The 27,670-nt window shown below is 39.0% G+C and overlaps 1 protein-coding gene across 3 annotated transcripts in view; it reads left to right on the top strand.

Moving 5' to 3' along the window:
* Positions 1 to 27,670, top strand: part of nedd4.S (NEDD4 E3 ubiquitin protein ligase S homeolog) — an 83,168-nt gene that overhangs the window by 45,465 nt on the left and 10,033 nt on the right. For 2 of the 3 annotated variants that reach the window (XM_018255458.2, XM_041588311.1), the window contains 16 exons: positions 1,395 to 1,494; positions 4,854 to 5,020; positions 6,547 to 6,670; positions 6,748 to 6,912; positions 9,257 to 9,322; positions 10,714 to 10,833; positions 11,648 to 11,839; positions 12,356 to 12,433; positions 13,038 to 13,092; positions 13,168 to 13,226; positions 13,558 to 13,623; positions 14,555 to 14,784; positions 15,299 to 15,420; positions 17,193 to 17,263; positions 19,905 to 20,000; positions 21,021 to 21,094. In XM_018255458.2, the coding sequence (XP_018110947.1) occupies positions 1,395 to 1,494; positions 4,854 to 5,020; positions 6,547 to 6,670; positions 6,748 to 6,912; positions 9,257 to 9,322; positions 10,714 to 10,833; positions 11,648 to 11,839; positions 12,356 to 12,433; positions 13,038 to 13,092; positions 13,168 to 13,226; positions 13,558 to 13,623; positions 14,555 to 14,784; positions 15,299 to 15,420; positions 17,193 to 17,263; positions 19,905 to 20,000; positions 21,021 to 21,094 (1,785 nt within the window). The remainder of the gene's footprint in view (positions 1 to 1,394; positions 1,495 to 4,853; positions 5,021 to 6,546; positions 6,671 to 6,747; positions 6,913 to 9,256; positions 9,323 to 10,713; positions 10,834 to 11,647; positions 11,840 to 12,355; positions 12,434 to 13,037; positions 13,093 to 13,167; positions 13,227 to 13,557; positions 13,624 to 14,554; positions 14,785 to 15,298; positions 15,421 to 17,192; positions 17,264 to 19,904; positions 20,001 to 21,020; positions 21,095 to 27,670) is intronic. The other variant, XM_041588312.1, reaches the window with a different exon arrangement.

Raw genomic sequence — 27,670 nt, 5'->3', positions numbered from 1 at the left:
GTTAGTATAGGTATGGGTATATAGAATTTTAATTAAAAGTAGGGAGGGGTGTGTGTATGGATGCTGGGTTTTCATTTGGAGGGGTTGAACTTGATGGACTTTGTCTTTTTTCAACCCAATTTAACTATGTAACTATGTAACTATGTAACTGTGCATCATTGCAGCCAATTCCTTGCAGGCATACAGACTTAAAGTTGCTGAGGGTTAAAAAACAATGTAAAATAATCTGCCACCTTCTGAACTTTCAAATCAGCATCAAATTAATTTAACATTCTGTTCCTAGCTTTGTGTTTATAGGTGCCAGCCAACACCAGTTATATTTGTTTTTTCAGGACAATTTTACATGGCATTTTTATTTGATATTCATTTTTACAAACTTTAGACTATTGTTTATAGATTATCAGAAACATCATTTTAATATATGTTTTTCTTACAGTCTGCCACTTTTAAATACAACTCATGTTTTATGAAAGCATTTTAGTTCATGGACTATTTACTTAAGTTTTGCAGGCCTAAGGCTTTGGATTCTAAACATAGAAGGTTGTGTTTCAAGTCATTTTTTTCTAATAATGTTGCTTTCATTTCTGGATACTATTGGAATGTCTTTACATACTTCTAAACCACATAGTTGGGTTCAGGAACATATACATAGGTTTTTATAAATTTCATTCCTGGTCTTTACACATAAGTATTTTTATATGGCTATTTAATACGTTAATGTGGTAGTTAGAGATCATGTCTCTTGGTTATAAATTAATATTTTCAGAACGCATAATAAATATCAGGCTATTCTCTAGCCTGTTGTAGAAATGTCCACTTTAACTTAAAGCAGACATCTCTGTTGGAAGGGCAATGACACACTGTATTATTTGTTGCCTGCAACTTGCAATAGCAAGCCTGATTTTCTTAGTGGTGGGCAGCAACCCAGCTTCCAGTGTTCCTAATTGGCTGTGTTGTGTCAGGGGGTTGAAGCCCAAAAAATAGGGAGCTATGGAAAAAAGTTCAGGATGTTAGGTCCTGAGTATTGCACTGCAGAATATTTATATTATATGTCAATGTGCTACTCAAAAGAGTTTTTTTTAATGAACATTAGAAAACTACTGATTACCCAATGCTTCATATTAAGGATTTCAGTATTTGCAGTTGTCCCATTTAAAATAATATATTTTGTGAAGCTGTACTAAACCCTTAACATGCATATTGTGCATCTTACCCCATTTTCCATATAAAGGTGGTGAAATAGGCCCTCGTTATAGTAATTCCTGCATGCTGGAAACCCACTCCTGAGTCATCTGCCAGTCTCTATTTATGTTAATTAAATGTGTATTTTCAAAGCTAAAATGTTAATTCACCACTTATATATGCTATATTCTAAATACAAATCTTTTTTACAGCCACAAATCACGAGTCAAAGGAAACCTAAGATTAAAAATGACATATTTACCCAAAAACAATGGATCGGAAGATGACGCAGAGCAGGCTGAGGAGATGGAGGTAAATTATGTACACAGTTTCTGTAATTAACAAATACATATATTTATTACATATATTACAATTTTCTTATCACAACCCCTACATCAGATTATCTTATTGTCTAACCATTTACAGGGTAGTATATATTTCTGTATTCAGTTAACAAGAGCATTATTAAGGCTGTCTTACCCCCATTTGACATGTCAGTTATGTGGAAAAGGTACATAAATATTCTGAACTTTTAGAAATAATTTTAAGTGCATTTACTTACACAGACATACCTGATTCTTCAGATTGAAAGGAAACAAACAAAATTTTGAAGTGACAGATTGTGGGACCTCCTTTCCAGAGAACCTGTGCACTTTACACTCAAGAAAGCAAAGGGAATTTATTGCTTCATAATGGCATACGTGAGGAAGGGGTTGGATTACACTGTAAGCTTAAGTGGGCTGGAAATGGTTAGTCAGAGTAGTCTGTAGAATCAAGTATGTCTGTGTAAAAAGAAAATATATTTTTAGGCATTCAAATTTATATTCTACATAAGCCCAACTGAATAATATCTTGTCAAGATGGGGGTTTATTTTCCCTTTAGTTGCATGCCAGAGACTACATATTATAGCTGTTTAATTGCTGACAGAGTCGCTGCTCTGAGTGGTAAGAATCGCGGTGGTGGCCTGTGTGTTTACATGAACACAAAATGGTGCAGGAACTCTGTGCTTGTGTCCAGCCACTGCTCACCGCTGGTGGAGTTTGTTGTTATGAAGTGCAGACCCTTTTATTTACCCCGTGAGATTGCCTCCATTCATATTATTGGAGTTTACATTCCTCCCAGCGCGAACACCAAAGATGCACTCTGGGAGCTGTACAGCGCTATCATGGACATACAAAACACACCCAAATGGACTGATTATCATCGCTGGAGATTTTAACCATGCAAATCTCAGGTCAGTGCTCCCTAAATTCCATCAGCATGTGGAATTTGCTATGAGAGGGCCAAACACGCTGGATCAGGTTTACACAAACATTTCCAGTGCGTACCGAGCAGACCCCCGCCCACACTTCGGATACTCAGACCACATCTCTGTTATGCTAATTCCAGCATACAGATCACTCGTCAGGCACTCAAAACCGGCTCTGAAGCAGGTGAAAACATGGCCAGCAGGAGCCATGACTGCTCTTCAGGACTGTTTTGAGTGCACTGACTGGAACATGTTTAGGGAGGCTGCAACCTACAGCGACTACAGCGACTACATCAACTTGGATGAGTATACGTCATCTGTAATCAGCTACATCACAAAGTGCATTGATGATGTCACTGTCTCCAAGTGCATCACTACACGCCTCAACCAGAAGCCGTGGTTCACTGGAGAGGTACGTGTGTTACTGAGGGCCCGAGACTCTGCTTTCAGGGAAGGTGACGAAGTCGCCCTGAAAACAGCGAGAGCCAAACTTTCCCGTGCCATCAGAGTAGCTAAGCGCGCATACACTCAGAGAATACACAGCTTCTTCCAGGAGAATGGCGACACACGGGACATGTGGCAGGGCATCCAGGCTATCACAAACTACAGGTCAACACCATCTGCCTGTGACAGTGACGCCTCCATTGCAGATGCGATGAACGACTTCTATGCACGGTTTGAAGCACAGAACAACACAGGAATGAGGAAGACAATCACTCTGCCTAGTGACCTGGCACTGTGTCTGATGGTGGCTGACGTGAGGTTGACTCTGGAAAGAGTAAACCCACGGAAGGCTGTAGGACCAGACAATATCTCTGGAAGAGTGCTAAGAGAATGTGCAGATCAGCTGGCAGATGTTTTCACTGACATCTTTAACATCTCCCTGAACACCTCCACTGTCCCGAAGTGCTTCAAAACCACCACCATTGTCCCTGTGCCAAAGAAGTCATCAGTGTCCTGACTCAATGACTACCATCCTGTGGCACTCACCACCATGATCATGAAGTGTTTTGAGAAGCTTGTCAAGAAACACATCAAAACCCTGCTGCCACCGGCACTGGACCTCCTACAGTTCGCATGCCGTCAAAATCGCTCAACAGACGATGCAATTGCCACCACCCTCCATCTGGCCCTCTCTCATCTGGACAAAAAAGACACCTACATTTGAATGCTGTTCATAGATTCAGTTCAGCATTCAACACTATCATTCCTCAGCATCTGATAGAAAAGCTGAGCCTGCTTGGACTGAACACCTCCCTCTGCAGTTGGGTTCTGGACTTCCTAACCGACAGACCTCAGTCAGTCAGGATTGGAAACATCATCTCCAGAACCACCACACTGAGCACCGGAGCCCCTCAAGGCTGTGTGCTTAGTCCTCTACTGTTCACTCTGCTGACACATGACTGTGCAGCTAGCACCGCACAAATCACATCATAAAGTTCGCTGATGACACCACCGTGGTGGGTCTCATCAGCAATAATGATGAGTCACCATACAGAGAGGAGGTGCAGAGGTTAACAGACTGGTGCAGATCCAACAACCTGTCTCTCAATGTAGACAAAACAAAGGAGATGGTTGTTGATTTTAGGAAGACTAGGAGTGATCACCTGCCACTGTACATCGAAGGCTCTAATGTGGAGATCATCAAAAGCACCAAATTCCTTGGTGTCCACCTGGTCCCACAACACCAGCTACTTAGCCAAGAAAGCCCAACAGTGCCTCTACTTCCTGTGCAAGCTGAGGAAATCTCATCTCCCACCATCCATACTCAAAACCTTCTACAGAGCGACTATCGAGAGCATCTTGAGCAGCTGTATCACTGTCTGGGCTGGGAATTGCACTGTCATGGAGCACAAGACCCTACAGAGGATAGTGAAGACAGCAGAGAAGATCATAGGTGTCTCTCTTCCTTCCATCACGGACATTTACACCACTCGCTGCATCCGTAAAGCCACCAGCATTGTGGCTGATCCAACACACCCCTCACACTCACTGTTCACACTCCTGACATGTGGAAAAGGTACCGAAGCTTGCCTATCTTGCTACTGTCATGTCACAATGATACACCCATCATGTCTGACGTTCAGCATTATTTACTTAACATATTACAACTGCTGTGTGTGCACTGTCTTGTCCTGTCTCTGCACTGTGCTGTCCTGTCTTGCAGGAGTTGCATATTTTTGCACTTTTTGTCTGTTGTCTGGTACATCTATGTTGTGTGTAGCACCATGGTCCTAGAGGAACATTGTTTCGTTTCATTGTGTACTGTACAAATGTATATGAATGAAATGACAATAAACTCACTCTTGACTCTTGACTTGACTAATTGCAGACAATGTTCTTTAAATTTCTCAGCTGATTTACAAATTAAGTGTAACTAAAACCATATAATTAATACAATTTTGTTTCTTATCTTTCTAGCCTGGCTGGGTTATACTGGACCAACCGGATGCATCTTGCCAACCTCAACAGCAACAAGAAATTTCCCCACTACCTCAGGGATGGGAAGAGAGACAGGATATTCTTGGAAGAACTTATTATGTCAGTCATCAGTACAGAAGAACACAGTGGCAAAGGCCTACTATGCAGTATGTGGTTTACATGAAAATAGTTTCCATTTAATTGTGTGAAGTGTTAATCAACATCACATTGACTTTTTTGTGTACTTGCTGCAGCTGTTCGATTTGTTTAATCATGAAGCAGTTCAGTAGCAATTTATCATCGCCTCATCTAGGACAGTGTAGTTATTTATGCTGTACATAAGGCCTCTATAGCATAATATATAGTATATATATATAGATAGCATAAATGTCTAGCGAAAAATAACCTCTTTTGTATTAGTTCAACTCACTTCACTGTAACTGTATTCATACAAATCAGAAATTAGGCAAATGATTTGTGAGGGCCAAGACTGCACCCTGGACCTTTAGAAGGGTGTAGAAAATAGGCACAAAAGTGGGCTGTGCTACAAAGTGGTATGTAAAACTAAAGGCATAAGGCCCTTTGGGGAGCACACAATTCTGAAATAAATGACACGATCTGACACAGCCCAGTGTTCACTTCTGTTTTAACTTTCTAATAATACTTCCCATCTAGGACTTTCCCAGATAGATATTATACTGTGTGCATTTATAGTCTGAATAGTACTTCTTTAAGGAAGGGGTTGGAAATTTTTTTTAGTTTTTTATTAATTTTTTTTCATTTTCATTTATTTCCAGTGAGTTCCATTCTTTTCCTAATTATATATTTATATGGAGGTGCATTTCAAATATTTCTGCTCACTTTATTGAACAATGATTTTAATTACTCATGGATACATCATTCTGATTATGCCACTTTAGTATCCTAAATGAAACATCTCTGACCAATCCTAGTGCAAATGTTGCCACTTTTGTTAGATTATCTGCCCAAAACCAATAAAGAGAAAAGAACACCCCTTAATCATAGGCTACTGTATGGTTTTGTAAATTTTACAGATTATCTGCCCACACTTATTTTTTATTTATCCCAACAACCAGACAACGTTTGGAATTCAGAATTGGTAGATGAGTAGTAGAGGGTCTAAATAAGAATAAAAAAGAATGAAAGACAATAAAAAGATGATAAAACTGATCCCTCCAGGGTGATTCTGCCCCATGTGGAGCCACATCACAATAAATATTGAAGACTATTGAAAAGTTGCTTAGAATAGGCCAATCTATTAGGGATGCACCGAATCCAGGATTCGGTTTGGGATTCGGCCAGGATTCTGCCTTTTTCAGCAGGATTCAGATTCGACCGAATCCTTCTGCCTGCCCAAACCAAATCCGATACCTAATTTACATATGCAAAATTGCATATGCAAATTAGGGTTTGGATTCGGTTCGGTATTCGACCAAATCTTTCGCAAAGGATTCGGGGGTTCGGCCGAATCCAAAAATAGTGGATTCGGTGCTTCCCTACAATCTATATTATACCATATGTTGATTTAAAAATAAACTTCACTTTTAAAATCCATACATAGCAAATAAATTACCTGTTTACAAATTTGAGGGCAAAACTGGTTTGGTTTAACTGCTACACAATCTCTTCACTACTCCAATAGCTGAATTGCACCTTATAAATATGTTTGCAGAGAAGATACTGCAGCTAATGAGAGCAGAAATGTTCAGTTGGAAGAACAGCATCATCATGCATTCACAACAAGGAGGCAAATCTGTGAAGCAACAGAAGCCACAGAAAGCAGAGATTTCCCAGAGGTAGAGCAAATTACATTCATGCATTTGTAACATGCTTCTTTGTCTGTTTATTCATGTACAATATGTATTTTATTTAGGGCTGGGAAATTATTACAGAAGATGAAACAACAGTATATAGCAACCAGAATGCCCAGCAACGATCTGCAACAAACAGTGATGCCCAAGCACAAATAACAGAAGAGCTTAGCATAAGACTTAACATTTCTGGGAATATGCCTCACAGCAGACAAAACTCTTCCACTGTAAGTCAGTTTGATGAAAATACTAATTATAATCACTTAACTAATTGAACAATATTGCTATTCCAAAGCTGTTTTCATTTTAGCTCCTTATTCCCAAGTTAATTTGGAAAAGTTGTGCAGTGTAAATCATATATTACAAATGCTAAAGTAAAAAAATCTAGATGAAAAAAAGAAAGCCTATTCTAAAGAAGAGAGTCTACCCTCTTTTCAGTTCTTTGATTAATGACCAGAAGCATACACAAAGAAAACCAGTAGTAGGTCTGCTTGCAGTGCATACTGTATGCTACTCATTATATCAAACATTCCATTTATATTACAATTTTGCTTAAATGCTTACCTTTCTCTGCCATTTACAATTCTAAAAGTTGTTTTTGTATATGGATACCCATTATTGTACTATATATTGAGTTAGTGGTGGTAATAAGCAAGCTTTGTCTCCTTACAACTTTGCTTCATCTGCCTCAACCTGATTTTATGTTCTTTGTGCATTCATTCTGATACAAATCCTGTAAAAAGTGCTGGGATTCAGCCATATCCCTAAACCAATCCTGATTCTTACAGACAGAGATGACTGCTTTGTATAGCATAGAAACTGCTTGCCTATTAATAAGGTTGTAGTGACATAAAAAACACTTCCCTATTTACTTTCAAATACATCCCCACTTTGTATTTCATTTTGTTTTATTCATCAAGTTAGTGCTTTTTGGCAGTTCTGTTTATAATTAGACTTTGAATTACAGCATGACATGATTCAAAATGTAAATATATTTTATTGTGAGAAAGGTGAAGAAACAATTTAGCCTTTATATACAGCTTTAGTCACAGAATAAATTGTAAGAATGTTTCACCATCTTAATAAGCCCTTCATGTCATTCAACTTAGATGTGTATGGATATGTTTGTCACTAGCCTAGTAGGCAGGGCAAAAAATTTTTTAAATTTGTGCTACCGAGCTTGCAAGTAATGGCCATACAAGTAAATGGGGTGATGCAAGGACACAATATCAAAAGCACCATTTGCCATTATTATTAAGGAAAATATATTCCTCCCCCTTTTTTTAACATGAGCTGATTCAGTTAGGTTTATGTAAAAAAAAAGGTGCATAAACACTATGTGACCTTATAAATATAAATGTTTTTTTTTTTTACACAGACTGAAAGAAAACCATGATAGTCTGTGCTCACCTGTTTTCTTTAAAGATTGTCACTGACTCTGTGCCTATATATGTGGTTTGCTTTAGCAGCCGTGCTTATATGTGCTTGGGCTAATATCTGTGTGCCAGTTAGTTAGTTAGTGTATTGCCCATAGGTATCATTCCTGTCAGTTCAGTCCTTTCATGTATGCTAATTTCAACTGATTTGATAGTGTACTCTGTAGAGCACAATGGGAATATGAGGAAGGTGTGTTCTCTACTATATAAAGCTGTGGCACTCAAGTGTTTTGTTGCATGCAGGAAATAGATTGCCCTGTAGGCGAAAAAAACAGGACAAAAAAACCTTGAAATCCCCCTTTTAGGCTTGGGGCACACAGGCATATTCAGGGAGATTAGTCGCCTGGCAACAAATCTCCTCCTCTTCGGGGCGAGTAATCTCCCCGAAATGCCTCCCCTGCCTTCCCGCCGGCTAAAATGTTAATTGCCGGCGGGATGGCACTCCACACGATTCGTTTTCTGAAGTCGCCCAAAGTTACTGGCAGTTACTTAAGGCAGGTTGGCAGTTCGGGGAGATTAGTCGCCCCGAAGAAGAGGAGATTTGTCGCCGGGTGACTAATCTCCCTGAATCTGCCTGTGTGCCCTGACCCTTACACAGTTGGATCAGGTAATCATATGGTAATGGTTCTTACATTTTTTTCCTGATTACTAGATTACATTTTCTAGGAACAAGGGACTTCAAGGTTTTCAAATTTAGACCAGTAATAGCAGGTTTCAGCTGAAAATGTCTCTTCAGTGGTCAGCAACAATAACTATCTGCATTTTCTACACATTTGCAGTATCCCATTAACCCTGAAGTTGAGCCAAAAACATAATATTAGCAGTCTAAAAATAGGAAAAGAAAGTGCTCAGAGAAATACTATCAATTCATGTTTTTGGGTTTAGTTCCCCTTTAGCAGCTGCTTGTGAACACTTGCTTTTAAGACTGTTATTAATCCATAATATATCTACATTACACAGATTCCATATAGCTTCCATATACGGCTTATGTGAATTAATATATTTCTATAAAGGATTTACCATTTATGGGCATGTTCCTACTCCACATTGAATAAGAAGATTCTCACTATTAAATAAACTTGTGAAAAAGTGTCCTATAATTTATAGATTAAAATGATACGTATATTTTATAAAGGTCCATTCCAACAGAAGAGAGAGCTTGCAGTCATATACTTCAGAAGAACTTCCTACGTTACCAGTTGTAAGGTTATATTTGTTTCATTATGCATGATTTCATTACTATATTACATTTATCAAACTTCATTTCCTCTCTGATATTTAGAAATTATATTCTTTCACTCCCATAATGCTTTGTATTATATACTACTTACTGGAAGAAATTAAATCAAATGAGTTTGGTTTCATTAAATGTGTTACTGCTCTGTTGATGACAGTAGCTGCCTTACAGTAGCTAGATAGCAGCTCTGCGGGAAACCTCTTCATGCATATAATAAGGGCATATTATATTGTTCAGTTAAATACTGGGAAAACATTTGAGATCTCCCAACAGAGCATACAGTTTCTATAATATGTCTGGGACCTATGATGGCTGTTCTTTGTAAATAAAACACATATCTAAAGTTATGTCAGCTTATTTTGTTGCAGAAATATCTCTTCTGCTTGGTTGAGGCTAAACTAGTATAACATGCAGTGTCACACTGGGACACCAGAGGCCCACACTGGGACATCCCTGGTCTCGCCAGTCCTACACTTAACTTTCATTAAGAATTCTATTACTTTATTATACATTTTACACAGGGACTAAGTTTTATCTGCAGCTCACTTGCTTTTTAGGTTCAAACTTGGCCACCACTGGGATCACCTGACTAGCTGGAAAAGGTGGGAGCTACAACAAGGGGCTGGCCATTGCCCCTGTGTAAACTATAACAAACATGGGAAAGTTGTGCTCACCAATAACTTTTAAACCATTAAGCAGGGATGCAATGACCACAAAATTCAAAAGATGCTTCTTTTTAGGTGAAAAAGCAGTAGGTGAATTCTTTTTTGCCTTAACATCCCCTTTAATTATTTTACACAGGTAGTACCAATTGCCTTCGTTTTCTTCTAGCCTTACCCTATCAGCATTACTGGTAAAATGATACTTGATTCCAATGTTATTAAAGGAACAATAAACCCCCTTTTCATGAATAGGTGATACTTGTCAAACAAGCTAGCAATGCACCAAGAAGCTTTCTGCATAATGAGATGTTTTTTATTCAAAAATATATTGGGATGTATTTGAGGGGACGGAGGGGGCAGTATGTTCATTGCAAACTCTATTCAATGAATGCATGCTGAACAAGAGGGTATACTTCCGTTACACTAAAAACAAAAATATAGAAGGTTGGTATTTTCACAGAAACGGTGATTGGCCAACATTTTGGATCTTATTAGCAACATTAAAAAGTAGTGATCAACTCATTAAAGGTGTTGTAACCAAGACAGATGGAGATTTTCACATAATATGTTTATGTTCACAGTGTGAACAGTGCTGATTGGACGGTTTTGTAACATTTATTGAGCTCACTTTAAAAGAATATTAAACACCCAAGTTTCAGGTTCCAATTTACTTTTTTCTTTTTTTTTTTCCAGTTACTACCCACATCTTCAGGATTACCGCCTGGCTGGGAAGAAAAACAAGATGATAAAGGAAGATCATATTACATTGATCACAATAGCAGAACTACTACTTGGGAAAAGCCTATAGTACAGGTATCATTCTCATTCCCTTGAATGTTTAACAGTGACCTTAATCTTGATATCGTCAGAGAGAAAAACAAGCATGTCATTTCTGCAGTATTTGGAGTAATATTAGTGTTTCCAGCAACAAAGTACCCCAGAGATGTTTAGAGTATGTGCCCTTGTCTTACATTCAGTAATTTTTTGTGGCTTAAATGATAGAAGCCACTTCCTCGTTTATCTTTTTGCTCGCACGGTTAGTATCTACTAAAACAATATCACACTTGCAAGTGACTCGTTATCCATATATCCAGATTTGCAGACAGCTAGTTTCAACCTCTTTAGATCTCTCAAAATATTACAGCATGTCTGCTGAGAGGGTAGGACTTGAAGAACAGCCAAGGAACCATCAAGGTATAAGAAGCCCAAATGGTTAAAGCCTAATATTTTTTAACTTGCTGTTTTTAGAAGGCTTTACTTGCATTCTGAAGGGTTCTTCAACCTTTTATAGCCCGTATTACCCTAACCACGATGGTTCTTTCAATATTTAACTTGACAATGATTCACATGGAGGAGATAAAAGTAGAAAAGAACTACTTTACACAAGGTAGGGAAAGTCAGTCATAATTTACATTCATCTCATAGTATTTTCATTAAACAGATTTAAGAATGAAATGTATTAAAAAGCACTACTAATCAGATATATGCCAAAACCCATCTATACCTGTGGTGTCAGACAGTTTTCCATTATAGCCAATGACAGATGGTAGATCTATGTTCAGGCATTGTTTTGCTGGTGGAAAACTGCCAAATATACCATAAGCCTAATTGCTGGCTTTTTTAAAAGGGACCCATGGAAACTTCTCAGCCTTCATCTATCCATAATGTTCCTGCCATTCTTCAGCTACAAAGGACAACCAGTGAATCTGCGCAGTTATCCAAAACAGAGCAAGGATTTCTCCCCAAGGGGTGGGAAGTGCGCCATGCACCAAGTGGAAAGCCATTCTATATCAACCATGTAACCAAAACAACCACATGGGTATTTTTGCATATATATACTATTTTTTATTTGTTTTGAAAAAATTATAGCACGTGCTTACACTCCCAATCCACACCTTGGATTTCCAACATTTTAAAATAGCATATCGAATATGTTGTATATATGTGTATATATATATATATATATATATATATATATATATATATATATATATGTTTTACATACATACATATGCTATTCTGTTAATTATCACAATAAAGCAACAATATGTACTGTCTCCTTATGTGATCCAAAAAAATCTCCCACACAAATGTGTATTCTTGTTTAGGTGAGATTGTTGCATAGAATGTTCAAGAAACTCCAGCTCCTAGTCAGGTAGAATTAACAAATAGTTTTTGTTTTGCCAGTGACAAACATCTAAAGAATGAGAGTAGAGATTTGCCATCACTAACCTGTTATTTTTCATGATCATGTAAAACGGAAATTGAGTGCAATCCAACGCTAAAACTGATATAGTTTTGCTACTTGACCTGTGTTTATTTTTATTTAAAAAAGGAAGACCCAAGGTTGAAGATTCCAGTACAGCTCAGACCAAAGCCACCCATAGATCTATCAGATCTGGGACCATTGCCTGTAAGTTTTTTTCAAACTCAGCATTATTATTTTTATAACTCTAACATGTTACACTTTACAGATACTGTGAATAACAATGTTTAAAATACATGTGTGTGTGATTTCAAAGAAAGCTGCCATCTCCATCTGCTTTGTATAAAATAATATTACTGCTGCGGACACAGGCAAAATTAATCTATACAGTATCCCATTTCAGTTACTAAATATTCAATTTATTAAAAAACTAGGAAACATTGAAGCATCACTGCTATGATTATTTTCCTCATCAATACTTCTTACTTGATTCTGTGGCACTGCTATGTGGCAGCCATAGGACTACTGTAGAATGTTGAGGTGTGCTGGTAATAGGATGTACTATGTGAAGCTGCTTTTTGTCTTTTAAAGTGTCAGCCCACATCTCCCGAAGACCAAGTTACTCATATCTTCTTAATGTATCATGCTTGTCACTGCAGCAAGCTATGTTACAAAATATATCGCCACTTCTCTCAATTGTTGATTCCCTGGCTTTTTGGAGGAAGGTTTCCACTGCATTCTTTCCAGGCTTCTCTGACCAAAAGTACAGTATAGAATGTAAAATAAGCATAGTGTTTCTGATTTCTTACAGCCTGGATGGGAAGAAAGAAGTCATACTGATGGAAGGGTATTTTACATTGATCACAGTAAGCCAATTTCTGATCTTACTTGCCAAAATATTACTGTAAATTACTTTTAAAACAAAATATAATTTGTTTTAGGCACAAAACAAACACAGTGGGAGGATCCTCGGTTACAAACTGTAGCAATAACTGGACCGGTAAGTTTCACGTTCATTACCAAACCACTTCATACAACAACATTCTCTTTTATTATATTAATGTGATTAGCTCTAATATTTGGGCTTAGGTGCTTGGGTATTTTGATTATTTGTTTGGGTAAAAAAAGGGAATATTTATTAAAGAAATGCTTTCTTATAACTTGTTTTTCCATTTCATATATTAGATCTTATATTTCTTCATTACATTACTCTAATGTTTGCTCGCATTGCCCCAAATGCAGATTTATATGTTATACAGCACATAGCAATTATTATGTTTTTTTTGAATGACTATTTGATGTTTTTGTTTCAATCTCCTTACTTTGTCAAGGCTGTGCCTTACTCCAGGGATTATAAGAGAAAGTATGAGTACTTCCGGAAGAAATTAAAGAAGCAGGTAATTTCTCTCAGTCCTGGCACTGTTTGTATAGAGAGAGATTGGACTGGGTTTGGTTGCAACCCTTTTGAATTCCAACCAGGCAGAAAATGCAAGTACCAAGTCCATTGTTATCACCAAACAAATCTTGACAGTAAATTATTTATATATCTAGTCTACTGAGCATACATTTATAGGCAATTTTGGCTAAACATGGCTACACAAGGGCCAATCATAATTATTCAGCCAATGTCAAATATGGTAATATAAATGAATTGACCAGGTTACAGTGAACCAGTAAGTTGCTTAATGGTGTGAGCAATCTAATGCCATTTAAGGCATTAAAGGAGAAATCAACCCCTACCCCCCACCCCAGGTAGCCCTCCGACCAGGCTAACTACCCCCTCCCCAGGAGATGCCCCATACTCCATACTTACCCCTCGGCGCAGATTCTTCCAGCGAAGTTCCACGCGTCCATCTTCCAGCTCCTCTGTAAACTGATTGAGAGCGGCAATTTCCGTGTAATTCCGCCCATGCGCAGTTCTCGCCGACAGGCAAACTGCTCCAACTGCGCATTAGCGGAAATACCGATCTCTCAGTCAGCTTACAGAGGAGCTGGAAGATGGACGCGAGGAACTTCGCTGATATGCGATCCTACTGCAGCCCAGAATTGTACATAAAACTACTCTACAAAATGTACATTAGTGTTTTGTTGATGTGCAGGTTTATGTAAAATCCTTGAAGTCTTCTGTACCTGACTTATACAAAACCACTGGTGACATTATTCTTTAAATCAATGTCAATTGGCAAAAAAGGGCCAATTTATTAGTCCCAAATAATGTTTAATACAAATTACAATCTATGTACAAGTGTTTCCCCAACCTAGCATTTCTGGGTTTGTATTTTCAGGAATAAAATATTAATAATTATTTTTTTCACAATTTCCCCTCAGCTTGATATTCCAAATAGGTTTGAAATGAAGTTACGTCGTACATCCATTCTTGAAGATTCCTATAGAAGGATTATAGCTGTAAAAAGGCCAGAGTTTCTCAAAGCACGTCTTTGGATTGAGTTTGATAATGAGAAAGGCTTGGACTATGGAGGAGTGGCCAGAGAATGGTTTTTCCTGATCTCCAAAGAAATGTTTAATCCTTATTATGGTCTTTTTGAATATTCTGCCACGTAAGTATGTTCAGCTGTATAAAACAATATATGAGTTGCCAGGAACACAGGTGTGTGTATTATATCCTTCTAAATTATGATTCTTAATTTGTAAATATGTTAGGCCCTTTATGATAATTATTAATGATATGGTTAGTCCTATGAATATCCAAGCTTACACCTAGTATGTTTTGGGGGAGTCTGTTTCACATTGGCACCTCACTATTCATTATGTCATGGCATTTTATAAGGAGCAAGACCATACCATTGGGAAAAGCAATTCCACATTTCAGTTCACAATTATTTATTTTTTTAACAATGCTATTGAAATTATCATTACTGGTCTAGTTAATGAGCCATAATCTTATATATATCTAATGTTCGTGGGCTGGATAATACTTAAGTTGTGATGTCATACAGAGATTTTTGCGAATTATCTTTTAAATGATGTTGATAATTTAAGCAATCTTTTTTTTATAGATTTTAATTGTTTAGTCAGTAAGTTGAATTCTTAACGTATTTAACTTTTTAACAGGGATAACTATACTTTACAAATTAATTCTAATTCTGGTCTATGCAATGAAGATCACCTTTCATATTTCAAGTTCATAGGCCGCGTGGCTGGAATGGCAGTATACCATGGAAAACTTCTCGATGGTTAGTTTATTTTGTTTAACTTTTAAAAAATTCAGCTACAGAGTAGGGTTGCCAGGTTGCATAAGAGCTCCATGTATGACCCCTCTCCTATAGTTAAACCGCTGCCTTTGAATGTAAATTGTTGTAGTTAGCTTCTTAGATATGCCAAAAACATCTTAATCTATATGTCCAAGTGGTGTATATATTGTTTTTAAAAATTTTGATTATTTGGATAAAATGGAGTCTATAGGAGACGGCCTTTCCGAAATTCAGAGCTTTCTGGATAACGAATCCCATACCTGTATAACTATAGAAAGAGAAAAAGAATATCTAGAACACGTAATGTAATTTTGTATATTTACTTTTTCAATTTTTATTCTTTTCCCTGGACCACTTGATTTTATGGTGGTGTAACAACAAGTTTATTACTATTATTGTCAAAGGAAGGCTTAATTGCTTTTGTTTGTATCATTTCTAAAATACTTTAAATAGCACATAAAGCCAAAACAATAAACAAAATACATTTATAGGAACCCATTATTCTGGAAAGCTCTGTATTATGGAATGGCAACCTCCCATAGACTCTATTTTATGCAAATAATCTGAATTTTTAAAAATGATATCCCTTTTCCCTGTAATAATAAAACAGTGCATTGTACATTATCCAAACTAAGATTTGATTGATCCTTACTGGAGGCAGAACCAGCCTATAAGGCTTATTTATTGCTTACATGATTTTCTAGTAGTCTTAAGTTATAAAGATCCAACTAATGGAAAGATCCATTATCTGGAAAGCCCCAGGTCCCTAGTATTCTGCATAATAGGTCCCATACCTGTATTTTTTTTTAATCTTGTTGCATACAAATTCTGTGGAGCATTCCCATTACCCATTACATTTGCACTATGCAGACCACCATGTGCAATGTTGTTCTTGAGTCTGGGTTCTTCTGGTGCAACCCTTAATTTCAGAGGCCTAAGAGCAATGTACATGTGAACTGGTATCTTGTACTCCAGGTGGTAGTAGTAGTAATATATAATACAAAAAAACATTGGTCATACTTTTGTCTTTGGCTCCCAGGTTTGCCACCCAGCACTGGATCATTCCATCTAGGTGCACATCAATCAAAAATTTTTTACAGGGTCTGGGGACAGATAGAAATCCTTAGAATTTTCTAGGGATGCATCGAATCCAGGATTCGGTTCGGGATTCGGCCAGGATTCGGCCTTTGTCAGCAGGGTTCGGATTCGGCTGGCCGAACCGAATTCGAATCCTAATTTGCATCTGCAAATTAGGGGCGGAGGGGGAAATCGCATGACTTTTTGTCACAAAACAAGGAAGTAAAGAATGTTTTCCCCTTCCCACCCCTAATTTGCATATGCAAATTCGGATTCGGTATTCGGCCGAATCCTTTGTGAAGGATTCGGGGGTTCTGCCGAATCCAAAATAGTGGATTTGGTGCATCCCTAGAATTTTCTGATGTTGGTAACTAAGTTAGCCTCTCTTTTTGTTCTATCTGGATCCTTGGAACAGGCAGTTGTTGTGTAGAAGAATCCTACAGGGGGAGACAGACAAACAATTATTGTGGCTGTCGTTTGCTCTTGTGCTTATGGAAAGTCATCCAGTCTGACATTATTAAAAACTAATGATATTATCCCAAACTCTCAAAATCAAAGTCTGTTATTATAGTTGGAATTACACTGTATGTAGAGTGTTAAAGTTGGAAATGTTCATATAGAAATGACATTGCAATTATGGGAAATATATACTAATTGATCTGTTTTTTCTTTTACAGCATTTTTTATTCGTCCATTTTACAAAATGATGCTCCAAAAACCGATTATATTGTATGACATGGAGTCTGTGGTATGTTTTATTTGTTGTACAGAATTTGTTAATTGTATTCATGTATGTTTCTAGTGTAAGTGTAATTTTCATAAAGATTATTGAGAGCTGCATAGATTGAAAGGAGACAGCTTTGAGTAAAATGACATTAAGAAATTGTTACTTTTTCCAGGCTTGCAAATGAAGGAATACAGATACTGAAACAGTTTATTTTTTTTATGTATAATATATATATATATATATATATATATATATATATATATATATATATACACATATATATATATACATATATACATATATACATATATATATATATACATATATATATATATATATATATATATATATATATACCGTATATACTCGTGTATAAGCCGACCCGCGTATAAGCCGAGGTACCTAATTTTAACTAGAAAAATTGGGTAAACTTATTGACTCGCGTATAAGCCTAGGCTGAAAAATGATGGACTGGGAGACTTGGCACTCTATTAATAAATACCCCCAGAGCTCACAAAAAGGGTGAGGGGAGAGGGGAAGGGTGGGAGAGAGGGAGGAGGAGGAGGATGAAAGGAAAGCAATGGCAGGACAAAGAACTGAGAGGGAATAGAAGAGGGAGAGAAGAGCAGGAGAACATAATAAAATAAAAGCAATACGGAAAAATAGAACAAAGAAAGTTCTAGTAACTTGTATAATATTGGCTCCATTTTATTGCTGTACTAATTAATAATAATAATAATAAAGGGACTGAAGAAAATAACTTTGAACATGGGACACAACAACTCCACACAAGTCAGGGATATTAATATAAGTGGATTTATATAGAATAACTGATGGCCGACGTAGTACCTCAGGCTGCGCTGGTTTCCTTCCTCCTGATGTAACGGAATCTAGTGTGTTTAGGGCCCAAAGATTTTAAACTCTGCTGGGGCAATGGGAGTGATGTTTAAAACTTTTAGAGTGAGCGCGCTCCGCTCGCCTTCTCCCTGTCACAGCCGAAGTAATTTGATCCGGCAGCAGAGACTGTGACAAGGGAGGAGGAGCGGCAGCAAGGGAAGCTCTGAAAAGAAAAATCTGCTGCAGAGAAGAAAAGCTCCGAGGGAGCGGGAGACACTACTTACGGTAGGACGCGCTGGATTAGGGCAGTCTTGCAGGGGACACGGAGGAGCTCATGAAGCGCAGCCTCTTTTACAGTGAGCGCGCTCCGCTCGCCTTCTCCCTGTCACAGCCGAAGTAATTTGATCCGGCAGCAGAGACTGTGACAAGGGAGGAGGAGCGGCAGCAAGGGAAGCTCTGAAAAGGAAAATCTGCTGCAGAGAAGAAAAGCTCTGAGGGAGCGGGAGACACTACTTACGGTAGAACGCGCTGGATTAGGGCAGTCTTGCAGGGGACACGGAGGAGCTCATGAAGCGCAGCCTGTTTTGTGTATGACCCGCGTATAAGCCGAGGTAGAGTTTTTCAGCACATTTTGGGTGCTGAAAAACTCGGCTTATACGCGAGTATATACGGTATATATATATATATATATATATATATATATATATATATATATATATATATATATATATATATATATATATATATATATGTTGTTAGTTAATAAAAAAAAAGGAAAGCTTTTTAGGGGTAAGGTTTGAAATAAAAAGACACCAAACATATTTTCAATACGATTCTTTTTCTTTGGGATATCCCACATTTAAATCAACAAAAATGTTCAGTAGAAAATGATCGTAAAACGGTTCAATCTCTAGACATTTTGGGGGACTGAAAAATAATTTGATATGGGCCCAGTAATATCTAGTTATGCCGCTGTATTTAAGAGTAGGAACAAGGACATACAAGCCAGTATTGCAAGTACAGAAACAACTGAGCAAAAAAGATAATTCAAACAACACCAAAGGGTAGCCTTTGCTATAATAAATTCTCAAGCCAATTCTAAAAGGCATACAATTCCTACTACATTTGGGAACCGTTATGTGTAGGTATGTTAATGCATTAAAATTAGGGATACAGATATGGGATCTAGTATCCAAAATGCTAGGGACCTGGGGCTTTCCGGATAAGGGATAGTTACATAATTTGGATCTCTATACCTTAAATCTACTAAATAATCATTTAAACATTAATTAAACCCAATGGGATTGTTTTGTATCCTATAAGGATTAATTATGTCTTAATTGGGATCAAGTACAAGGTATTGTTTCATTACAACAAGGTAAATCATTTTGTAAAATTTAAATTATTTGATTATAATTAGAGACCACCTTTCCGTTATTTGGATCTTTCTGGATAATGGGTTTCTGGATAACGGATCCTATACCTGTACATGAATCCTGGATTTTTTTGCATTCCAATTTGACAAATTATTTTGCAGGTTGGAGTGGGCTTTGCTCCCATGTTTTGCACATTGCACATTTTTGCAATTTTTTTGAAAATCAACCTATATAACTAATACCTTTGTTAAGCCATTGCTTTAATTTAAAGCAGTAAAGAGATAAGTTAGCTAGTTTTCTAGACAGTTTTAGAAGAGTTCTTAGTTGATATGTTATAACCAGGGAGTCGCTCCTGGCATACAGCATATCCTATGATTTCCACACACTTCACTCACGTGTCATGACTCTTGTCTTTTGTCTAAACTGTACCTTTGTTATATATTTATCAGGATAGTGAATATTACAATTCTCTCCAGTGGATACTAGAAAATGACCCTACAGATTTAGATCTGTGCTTCACTGTTGATGAAGAACTTTTTGGACAGGTAGGGATAAAACGTCATATCACTTTTGCAACGCTTATATGTTTACAATGAGTTATTAATGTGTTTAAATGTAGTAGGCTTGTGCTTGTAGAGACTATTGGCCTGAATGAAGGTTTCACCTTCTCCCCCTTTCTTTAACAAATTAAGATTCACTAGAATTTATTTTACAGAAAAAATCATCTTTTATCTAATAAATTGTATCTAGGCCATTTTTAGATGTCCTCAGTGTCATTCAGTCACTAATGTTTCTAAATTAATAGTATCTACACTGCTAGTATCATTATTTCCATCAACAAAATATAGATACATTGTAAATATGAGAAGCCTCCATTGCCACAGTAACAATGAGCAATTTAGGCACGCATGCGCACTACTAAATATCAGTGAAAGAAACAGACAGCCGTTGACGCGCAGAAGTAAGGGCATCGCATGCGCATTTGTAACTTTAGGCAACTAAGGGCAAATCGTTGAGCGCAACCGGAAGTGACACGACGAGGAAACGCAAGTTTGCCAATAGACACGAGTGACTATGGACATCTATTTAAACCCCATTGGGGCGCGCACCCAGCACTTATGCCCCTGAAGAAGCGTGGTATACGGTGAAACGCGTCGGGCGGGTGGCATAGGTGGACGGTGGGCGGATAGCTCCCATTCGCTTCCCACGTAGATAGGTAGGAACGATCTTTGGGGAACGGTTGGAAGGGAGGGTTCTGGAATTGCTATTAAGCACTACTTATGTTAACCTACTATGGCGGTCACGTTGTAAATGACAACGCTGACTATTCTGACAACCCACCAATCTATCTTATGCCTGGTTTTTAATGTGCATTTTTAGGGTGTGTGTGTTTTTAATTAACCTAGATTAAAAGTTACATTTTATTTTACATACTACAATCAGAATTATATCTGAACTGGTTAGTTTGAAGTCAACAGGGTCTAAAAAGTCTCTTACTTTCCCGGTTTTATTCGGTTGTTGTTTTGATAGAGACTATTGATGTAACATGTGTAACTCTTTGATAGACACATCAACATGAGTTGAAGGCTGAAGGTTCACAAATCTTAGTCACAAACGAGAACAAAAAAGAGTACATACAGTAAGTATGCAGTGCATTGTACAATGTCTTTGAGGAAATAGTTATTATCATGTCTCTGTTGGCTTTAATATGAGAAGCACATCAAGCATGCGTTCTAATTTTTGTTTTGTGGCCTTTGAAGTATTCCTTAAATAATCATGTAATATTTTCCATTCAATTTATCTTTAACACTTTACCTGCCAGCAAGGCAGATTCTGCAGTCAGCAAAAAAAGGTTAATACCAGCAGCTGTCAATGAGAAATGGCTGAAATAAAAGAAACCTTACTCATACATAGTATTTACATTTAATTATCATGGGCATGAACTGAATCCAGGATTTAGACAAAAATTAATCTTGCAAAAAGTGCCAATATTCATGCTAAGCTTACCTTCATCATTACAGTTCAGTTGATCTGAATCCAAACCTCTAAATTAATTTGACTTAAAGGCAATCAAAGGCAATTAATGACGATGATATAATATTAACTGAATTTTAATCACATATTTTACACAGATAAAGATGGTCACAGATAAATATGTTCACGGACTTTTACAAAATCACTTAGTTGATTGATTTGGATATTAAGCACTGATTGGTTGATTCAAATGAACATGGATATTTAAAGTTTGTTGAAATGGCATTATATTATCCTTGAGAAAGGTCCTAACTAGGACCGAAATGTTGGACTCTGATATGATGCAAATAAAGTGAAGATGTTCACATGGGTGTGCCGGGTTTTTTTTGTGGATATACATAAATTATAACTGTGCACCCCGGTTATATACAGAAGTAAAGCTAGCCTTGGAGTGCGGATACCCATATATATATATATATATATATATATATATATATTTATATATAATCTCTCACTGTCCGCACATGCTAGTTTGAAATTGAATGCTTCCAGGAGCTGTGCTGTGGTTGAAGTATTCAAAGCAATAGGAGATAGCATGCACTCCGGTATTATTTCTTCATTTATTAAACAAATTACTACTATCTCTATGATGTAGTAATTTATTTAATAAATGAAGAAGTAATACCGGAGTTGCTTTATATATGTGAGAGGTCCTAACAAGGACCGAAACGTTGGACATTGGTACAACACAATAAATAATTGAAGTTTTATATGGGAGTGCTGGTTCCTTGAATACGTGGTTATATATATATATATATATATATATATATATATATATATATACATATACATGTAGCTGGAGCACTCAAATCATTAAGGTAATTGCCTAGGTGCAGGTTAACTTGAAAAATTTATAGAGCAACAAAAACCGCACACAAAGGACTTGTATAAGTGAAAAAAGATAACCAATTTATTGCGACGTTTCGGCTCCTGTACTTGAGCCTTCTTCAGGTGGTGTGTACAGTGCAAATAACAATCAGTTTTTAAACACAAAATGGCGCCAAACAGCGCAACCTGTGACGTCATGGGGTCAACTGTGCGTCACTAGCTAAAGTGTATAAAATTATAACATTGGTCGGCCGCTCAATCTAAAGGACTTGCGTCCCTGTAGTGGAGAAATGTGTCCGTGCGTGCTGAGTGAGACCGATCAGTGCAGGTAATTTCATATTCACAATGTGCAAGAACATATTTCCCAGGATGGAGATCAGTCTGGCTTCACTTACCCCTAGAGGAGACAGAGCAGCGAGCGGACGGTACCACTGAATTTTCGCCTTTCAGACAGGAGACATTCACCCACTGGTGGCCGTACACTCCCACTTAAACCTCTCTGCTCGGGCTCTGGTCGCGCCCCCGTTGCCTATGGTCTGTACCGATCAGCGGGTCACACTCCCCTTTCTTAGGTTCCGCCCCCTGGTCCATGCGCTGCGGGTATTAGTCCCGCCAGCATCGGCTTCAGTGTTCCTCTGCGTGATCCAGCTGTGTGATACAGCCATCAGTGCTGAAAGGCACGCAAGCGCTCAGGTGCTAGACATAGAGTGTATTGAAACACTCACAATGCCCGCACCTATTCGCGCTGCTCAATTGTATCACCGCATGTGCAAAATGCCCGCACTCATAAGAGCTGCTCCATTGTATCGCAGCTTGACAAGCTCGTATCGTGGCTGTGCACAGAGGAGCGTGGTGCAAACCCACGCATAGACCAGAGCCTATAATTGGGAATCACCGCCTTCTTACAGCTCATACATCGCTCACTTAGTGGGGTGTCTGGCTCCTGGGTATGTCATCACTGTCAATAGGCCTACCTGCAGAAGTTGAAGTTGCTCCAAACCTCATGGGCTGTCGGAACCTCTCTCTCCCCATCCTGGTGTTTGTGTGTTCATTGTGATACTGTGCAGTGCTAATAAAGATAATAAAGATAAATTAAAAACAATCTTGTGTTCACAGCACGCATAGATGTTACAATGTCTGTGTCATTCTCATTAATCTACACAAAATAATATATGATAAGTAAACACTGTGAGGCTACTCCATTATGCAGCCATCAATTATGCAAATCGGAAAACCCAAGCTGGGGGGCCAGACAGTATGTATAGGGGGGGGAAAGAAAACAGCGTCCAGGGCAAAATAACCATGTGGAAACATGAACTTGGGGAACTGGGAACAATGTCCAACGACTGTCTAGTTTATGTTAATAAAACTGAGACATGGGTAAAGTCTCATTTAACCCTTTAGGGGTTAGTGTCTCCAAGGTAAAAATCCACATGCTCTCTTTCCTTAGTAGTAGAAGGTTCCTGTCACCTCCTCGTTTGGGAATCGGCACATGGTCGATGATCATGTGCCTAAACTGAGGGAGCGTATGCTTCATCTTCAGCCAGTGTCTGGGGACTGGTTGATCAGCCTTCCCTGTTGTTAAAGCATTCCTTATGGCACTTCGATGGTTGTTCATACGCTCACGGTATGTGGTGGAAGCTTTGCCCACGTAATGAAGTCCACACGGGCACCAAATCATATAGACCACATGATCGGAGGTACAAGTCACTCTGTGTTGTATCCTATATTTGACCCCTGTCCTCGGGTGTACAAACTGGGAACCCTGTAGCATCCCTCCACAAGTGAGGCAGTTAGCACACTTGAAGCATCCTGGTTTCAGTGGTCGGTCCAACCACGTGGTCCCTATTTTCGGGTCCTTAGTCAGATTTTTGACTACTAGCATGTCACCTAAATTCCGTCCTCGTCTGTAGGCCATCATTGGGGTCTTTTTGCCAAAAAAAGGTAAGTTAGCATCAGAGTTGACAATTCCCCACCGATCCCTTAGGGCTTTCTTCACATATTGGCTTGTATCAGTCCATTCGGTCACAAAAATGGGGTCAGTCCCCTCCTTTGGCAATTTGGATTGTTCTTGTAGTAAGTCATCCTGTTTGTATAGACATGCCCTCTGAAGTTGTTCATCAATGAGGGGCTTGGAGTACCCTCTGGAAGCAAACTGTTTTGCTAATTCTGTCAGTTGTAATTCCGCATTCTCCCTGCAGGAATTGTTCCTAATGATCCTTAGGAACTGGGAATATAAAACCCCCCGGGACATGTGTGGAGGGTGATGGGACTGTGCTTGTATCAAACTATTCCTATCGGTCGGCTTCTTGTATAATGTGGTGTGTAGCCCTTGGCCCTGTATGTAGATACTCACGTCTAAGTAATCTATTTTCCGTCCATCAGATGTCATTGTCAGCTTAATGGGGGAGTCCAAGTCATTCAATGCCTTGTGGAAAGCTAGGAGTTCGCCCTCAGTCCCCTGCCATAATAGTAGTAAATCGTCAATGTAACGTTTATAGAAAAGAATTCTTTCTCCACCCAACGGGAGTAGAAACTGAGTCTCATAGTGCTGCATAAATAAATTAGCAAAAGAGGGAGCCACATTAGAACCCATGGCCGTCCCAGACACCTGCAAAAAGAAAGCGCCGTTGAAGGAGAAATAGTTGTGAGTGAGGGCCAGATCCAATAGAGATATCAAAAATTCAATAGGAGGGAGTCCAGTATGGGATTCTATCAAGGCATCTCTGCATACGGCGATACCACTCTGGTGTGGAATGACCGTATATAGACTTGAAACATCCATTGTGACTAGTAGGACCCCATCTGGAATAGTGATTCCCTTAAGCAAAGATAGCAAGTGTGTAGTATCTTTGACATAAGAGCTCATTTTTTGGACCAAAGGTTGCAGGAAAGAATCCAAATATTGGGCCACCGGTTGGAATAAAGAATCTATTGCCGAAATGATGGGTCTACCTGGAGGAGCAGAGAGCGACTTGTGAATTTTGGGTAAAGTATAGATAAAAGGGATTTTAGGGTGTTCAGTGGTCAAAAAGTTGCTAGTATTCCCATCTATCCACCCCCCTGTAAGAGCCGCCATTATCAAGGAATCCAATTTATTTTTGTATGCTATGGTCGGGTCTCCCTTTAAGGATTTGTAAGTATTGGTGTCAGAGAGTTGTTCATAGAGTTCCTTCACATAGTAAGTTTTGTCCAACAACACTATGGCACCCCCCTTGTCCGCTTGTCTTATGATCAGTGACTCGTCAGCTCTCAACGTGTGTAGGGCTTCCCTCTCATTTGTAGTTGGGTGGAGAAAGAATTCTTTTCTATAAACGTTACATTGACGATTTACTACTATTATGGCAGGGGACTGAGGGCGAACTCCTAGCTTTCCACAAGGCATTGAATGACTTGGACTCCCCCATTAAGCTGACAATGACATCTGATGGACGGAAAATAGATTACTTAGACGTGAGTATCTACATACAGGGCCAAGGGCTACACACCACATTATACAAGAAGCCGACCGATAGGAATAGTTTGATACAAGCACAGTCCCATCACCCTCCACACATGTCCCGGGGGGTTTTATATTCCCAGTTCCTAAGGATCATTAGGAACAATTCCTGCAGGGAGAATGCGGAATTACAACTGACAGAATTAGCAAAACAGTTTGCTTCCAGAGGGTACTCCAAGCCCCTCATTGATGAACAACTTCAGAGGGCATGTCTATACAAACAGGATGACTTACTACAAGAACAATCCAAATTGCCAAAGGAGGGGACTGACCCCATTTTTGTGACCGAATGGACTGATACAAGCCAATATGTGAAGAAAGCCCTAAGGGATCGGTGGGGAATTGTCAACTCTGATGCTAACTTACCTTTTTTGGCAAAAAGACCCCAATGATGGCCTACAGACGAGGACGGAATTTAGGTGACATGCTAGTAGTCAAAAATCTGACTAAGGACCCGAAAATAGGGACCACGTGGTTGGACCGACCACTGAAACCAGGATGCTTCAAGTGTGCTAACTGCCTCACTTGTGGAGGGATGCTACAGGGTTCCCAGTTTGTACACCCGAGGACAGGGGTCAAATATAGGATACAACACAGAGTGACTTGTACCTCCGATCATGTGGTCTATATGATTTGGTGCCCGTGTGGACTTCATTACGTGGGCAAAGCTTCCACCACATACCGTGAGCGTATGAACAACCATCGAAGTGCCATAAGGAATGCTTTAACAACAGGGAAGGCTGATCAACCAGTCCCCAGACACTGGCTGAAGATGAAGCATACGCTCCCTCAGTTTAGGCACATGATCATCGACCATGTGCCGATTCCCAAACGAGGAGGTGACAGGAACCTTCTACTACTAAGGAAAGAGAGCATGTGGATTTTTACCTTGGAGACACTAACCCCTAAAGGGTTAAATGAGACTTTACCCATGTCTCAGTTTTATTAACATAAACTAGACAGTCGTTGGACATTGTTCCCAGTTCCCCAAGTTCATGTTTCCACATGGTTATTTTGCCCTGGACGCTGTTTTCTTTCCCCCCCCTATACATACTGTCTGGCCCCCCAGCTTGGGTTTTCCGATTTGCATAATTGATGGCTGCATAATGGAGTAGCCTCACAGTGTTTACTTATCATATATTATTTTGTGTAGATTAATGAGAATGACACAGACATTGTAACATCTATGCGTGCTGTGAACACAAGATTGTTTTTAATTTATCTTTATTATCTTTATTAGCACTGCACAGTATCACAATGAACACACAAACACCAGGATGGGGAGAGAGAGGTTCCGACAGCCCATGAGGTTTGGAGCAACTTCAACTTCTGCAGGTAGGCCTATTGACAGTGATGACATACCCAGGAGCCAGACACCCCACTAAGTGAGCGATGTATGAGCTGTAAGAAGGCGGTGATTCCCAATTATAGGCTCTGGTCTATGCGTGGGTTTGCACCACGCTCCTCTGTGCACAGCCACGATACGAGCTTGTCAAGCTGCTATACAATGGAGCAGCTCTTATGAGTGCGGGCATTTTGCACATGCGGTGATACAATTGAGCAGCGCGAATAGGTGCGGGCATTGTGAGTGTTTCAATACACTCTATGTCTAGCACCTGAGCGCTTGCGTGCCTTTCAGCACTGATGGCTGTATCACACAGCTGGATCACGCAGAGGAACACTGAAGCCGATGCTGGCGGGGCTAATACCCGCAGCGCATGGACCAGGGGGCGGAACCTAAGAAAGGGGAGTGTGACCCGCTGATCGGTACAGACCATAGGCAACGGGGGCGCGACCAGAGCCCGAGCAGAGAGGTTTAAGTGGGAGTGTACGGCCACCAGTGGGTGAATGTCT

Source organism: Xenopus laevis, chromosome 3S (genome assembly GCF_017654675.1).
Source record: "Xenopus laevis strain J_2021 chromosome 3S, Xenopus_laevis_v10.1, whole genome shotgun sequence".
NCBI classification, from domain to species: Eukaryota; Metazoa; Chordata; class Amphibia; order Anura; family Pipidae; genus Xenopus; species Xenopus laevis.
Note: the sequence above shows the minus strand (reverse complement) of the source record. Positions and strands in the feature narration are given on the sequence as shown.